Genomic DNA, 4,730 nt, shown 5'->3' with positions numbered 1-4,730 from the left:
CATACCCACCCCCCACCCACACCCCCCATATCCACACACACCTATACTCACCTCCCACAATATACAAGAGTTAAGACTTCATTTTAAGCTATTGTGCAATCCCTTCTATGTGCACTACACAAACGCATGTAAATGAGGACAAAAATATTTTTTAAAATCAAATGAATGTACGTTCTAAGTGTTCAATTTTAGAATATAATTTGGTATTTTTCTGGTTCTGAAATGGCAAAACCCCTTGGTGAAAGGAGTATTTCCGGGGGCAAGGGGAAGGACTTCTGGTGGCAAAGGTCAAGAGTTTGGGGGCGGGACTTCCAGTCTCAAGATGGCAACCAGGGGGTGGAGCACTTGCCAAGGAGCATAGCTACCAATGCAGCCCTTGACAGCTTGCCTCTGCCCGAAATAATTGCCCGCCCCTGCTCTAAGGCTACAGGCAGCTTTATCTTTATCTCCCCTTCCTTCAATGTGATTAATGATGACAGTATTCTTTAATATGTCTCTTTTTTTGGATATTATTAAAAATGTTAATCACTTTGCCAACAGAATCACATGGTGTATTCACTATATTAACTGCATTCACAATTTGCTATAGAATGTACTTTGCATTACTCACAGTGATGGTTTGACCTTCAGGCGCTACCAGCAACCAAGAACAGCGATTAAAATTGTTGTAAGGTTCTGGGTAGTTAGGACTAGAGAGAACTCCATTTTCCCCTGTCTGTATGCCACCACAAGCTGAAATAAAAGGGAGACAGTGGGTTTGATATCTGAGGAACTGCATATGTTAGGGAAACAGTTATGATGTCAGTAATATTTCAGCAGAATAAAACTAAAATGATTAGAGGTCTAAAAAGCATGTTTTGTGAAAGAACTGAGCATGCTTAGTCTACAGAAAACTAAAGAGGAAAGACATGATAACAGTCTTCAAATATATAAAAGTTGCTTCAGTGAAGAAGGTAATCAATTGTTCTTCATGTCCACAGGAAATAGAACAAAAAATAATGGCCTGAAATTACAGCAGGGGAGACTTAAGTTAGATGCAGGGAGGGAAAATAACTGCCTATCATGACACTTACGCTCAAATATGTAATAAGCAGAGAATCCTCTGTTTTCTACATGTTCATCACTTCTGAAGTGAACCCAGATCCGAGGAGCAGCTACCACTAGTGGCACTGTAGGCGTTGTCTGGCCGCAGAGTCTGGCTATTAGCTCTCCGTCAGCATCCCCTGAGTAAAAAAATCCAGTCAATCTTATCTGATTATTATCTAAACAATCCAGAAGTAAGTTAAATTAGGAAATGAGGAGCAAATGAAGAAAGCTTTATTTTTAATGTAACACAAAGGAAAGAACATATTATTCAAAGTATGACTATTTATTCCGTATGCATCACTTTCTGTAGAGCCATAGAGCTTAATAGGAATACTTACGCTGCCAGAGCCAGGGAATATTTATCAATATTCTGTTATGTATTCTTTTGAAAGACAAAGCATTTTTGAAGAAAATGTATGGGTAGTTAGCACAATCACCCATGTGGCTGACTGCATTTCAAACACAAGAGCATATTTTAAATAATAAAATCGAGGAACTATCACAGAAAAACAAAGAATTCCCTTTTAAAATTAAAAGTTAGGTGTACATTAGGAGCAGTCCCACTTCCACCACAGTTGACCTTTTAGAATTAAGATTTACCCTAAAAAGCTTGAAATGAAATATTTGTTTTATCTACGGGGGCTAACCACACTTTCCAGTAAATATCCAGTGTGTATGGAAGCAATTTGCCTACCGTTTTAACTGTAATAATATGTGCATTATGGACAATTACAAGAAACTACTCCCCCACTTCTCTTGATTCAATGTCCATGTCCTGCTACTGAACAAAAGCTGTCTCCCAAATTCATGGCTGTTCCTGTAGAGTTCCTCAGGGATTATCTGCCGTAATACAGTGACCTTCTGCAGCATGAGCACTTTACTAAATGTTGACTTGTCACCATATGGAGCAGAATTACAACAGCCTGTCTTTGTCAGGAGACCAGTCTTATGGAAATTGAAAAATCCATTAGTTTGGCCAAAGTGAATGGTATTGTTTAGGGACCAAAACTGCACAGAATGCCACAAGACTTTTCTTGCCACTGGCAATTAACGTTAGTACTTAAGCAAAGGGCAGGAGCACAGGGATTTATTTTAATTCTTCTCTTTCTTGGCTGTTTTTCTAAGCATTCCCAGCTCCATGTCTAGAACCAAAATTGCATTCTCAGAGTAAAAGGCAGTAGACCAGTGTACACCTATGCAGATGGTGATGACACATATTTCTCCCCTCATTTTGCTCACCTTTCAAAACTAATTTTCTTGTAAATTAGTGTAAATTTCTAAGACTCACTGATATGTCCTCCGAAGGCAAAGAGGTACAGTGTTTTCATACTGTAGTCAATACCAGTTGAGCCATTTTTAATATTACAAGAAAGAGGCACTGCAGTACCTTTCATTATGACTTACAGTGAGACATCCCAAAGAAGGCATGGGCAGAGAATGCTCATATATTAGACAAACTACACATTAGTTAGTGCTAACAGAACTCAAAAACACTCCTCCAGTTTTTTATTGGTTTAATGTCATTGGCTTTGGTACAGGAATAAAACTGGAGTAAAGAAGTAGTAAATCAGGTCCTATGTTTCCTAGACAAGGCATTTGGTGCTTTTGTACTGTAGTCAGTACTGGCAGAGCCATTTTTAATACGACAGTTCCAGTTGTTTGTTCCTGCAGAGGATTTATACCTAATGCTCTCACTTGCACAGGTAATACTGTAATGTAAGAGAAATGTTGTAGGAGTGATGGTCCAGAAATTGTGTGTAGTAGAGTTAGACAATCTTTAAAATGTAAGGCATTCTTCATCAGAGACCTGATGAAGAATGTTTTGTATTCAAAAGTTTTTCTAACTCTACTACACGGTCCAATAAAAGATATCACTCCAAGAAATTCTTGTCTCTCAAGTAATATTGGTATGTTAACCCTGTGACCATGTGTGCCTTATATTGTTAAACCTCTGTTATGCCATTTAGTGCCACATCAAATACTGGCCACTTTTTGAAGGATTGCTGTAATTAAGGCAACAAATGTCTCAAACTTTTTAATTCATTCTTTTGCTGCTGTTGACCATACATACCTATTCGTAGCTCTAGGTAATCAAACTGGCAGTCCTGGTGCTGTTCCAAGTGGAAAGATGCAAAGAAGATATATGTGGATGAATTGTAATGGGATGGATTTTCAATGGTCCACTCACAGTTCAAGTTACTTGTGTAATTTTGGATGCCATCATAACCTGGAGAAGTAAAATTCCCTCCTTCAGGTTTCATGAGGGTTCCACCACAAACTGCAGAACAAAGACACCATGTATTTGAAAATAGTTGTGGTATGCAAGATCAAATCCTGCTCTCTACATTTGTAGATTTGTACATGGAGATCCACAGAGGCATGTGGCTATAACCAAGAACAACATTTGTTCCAGTTTCTTAATTTCCTTCTCTATTCAGAGGCTACTCTTCTATAACAAGAGAACACCTGTCTAATGTTCTGGATGACCCTGACAATCATTTAAAGAAAAAAAGAAGCAAATCTAACAATCAGTCCAAGATCAAATACAAAAATCCCAGTAGCAAAATAAATAGAGCAAAAATTAACTAACTTCTCAAAAAACTTTCCACCAAGGTTTTTTTCTGCTATTAATTACCCCAACACATCACCTAGCTTCTTAAAGGCAAAGGAGAGAAGACAGATCTTGTAGCAAACTCCATAGGTGAAAACAGTCATGCTATTATGTATTTCAATGATTTCATAGACGTTTGAGCTGGAAGGGACCCCGGAGGATCATTGAGTCCAGCCCCCTGCCCCATGGGAAGGAAGTCAGAAGGGATTATAGGTTCCCAGAAAGCTAAGCATCCAAATGTGTCTTGAAGGCGTTCCAAGTGGGTGCTTGAACTGCCTCCAGTGGCAGTCTATGGGGGCTTGGACAGTAAAGAAGCTCTTCCTTATGTCCAGTCTGAATCAGTCATGGAGGAGTTTGTGACTGTTCGATCTTGTCATCTCTTGGGGTGCTCTAGTGAACAGATGTTTCCCCAGATCCCGATGAGCACCCCTGATAAACTTATAACTGGCCACCAGATCACCCCTGAGCCTGCACTTTTCTAGGCTGAAGACTCCCATGGCTCTCAGCGTCTCATCATAAGGTCTGTTTTTCTGACCTCTGATCATGTGCGTGGCTCTCCTCTGGACTCGCTCAAGCTTCTCCACATCCTTTTTGAATTGTGGAGCCCAAAACTGGATGCAGTACTCCAGCTGTGGCCTCACTAAGCCTGAGTACAACGGGAAAATGATGTCCTGGGATTTGCTTGAGAAACAGCTATGGATGCAAGCCAGCATTTTGCTCGCTTTACTAGCCACAGTATCATATTGAAGGCTCGTGTTCATCTTGTGGTCAATCATGACCCCCAAGTCCCTTTCATCTGTAGTGCTAACCAGCATAGCACTGCCAAGCCTATAAGGATGCTGCAGCTTTTTCCTCCCAAGGTGGAGAACCTTGCATTTTTCGGTGTTAAACACCACCAAGTTCTCATCTGCCCATTTCATGAGCCTGTCAAGATCTGCCTGGATCACCCTCCTGTCCTCAGGTGTGGATGCTTTACCCCAGAGTTTGATGTCGTCGGCAAACTTGGCCAGTTCACTTCTGACACCAATGTCCA

General features: G+C 40.3%; 1 protein-coding gene across 1 annotated transcript in view; it reads right to left on the bottom strand.

The window, feature by feature from the left end:
• CUBN (cubilin) overlaps nt 1-4,730 on the bottom strand; it is a 321,538-nt gene that overhangs the window by 80,529 nt on the left and 236,279 nt on the right. The window contains exons 50-52 of the mRNA XM_019508344.1: nt 3,158-3,364; nt 1,074-1,223; nt 611-732 (exon numbers count right to left, since the gene is read on the bottom strand). Coding sequence (XP_019363889.1) covers nt 611-732; nt 1,074-1,223; nt 3,158-3,364 — 479 coding nt within the window. The remainder of the gene's footprint in view (nt 1-610; nt 733-1,073; nt 1,224-3,157; nt 3,365-4,730) is intronic.

This window comes from Gavialis gangeticus, unplaced genomic scaffold (genome assembly GCF_001723915.1).
Source record: "Gavialis gangeticus isolate Ggan-Ray unplaced genomic scaffold, GavGan_comp1, whole genome shotgun sequence".
Taxonomy (NCBI): Eukaryota; Metazoa; Chordata; order Crocodylia; family Gavialidae; genus Gavialis; species Gavialis gangeticus.
This window is presented reverse-complemented; position numbering and strand designations above follow the sequence as displayed.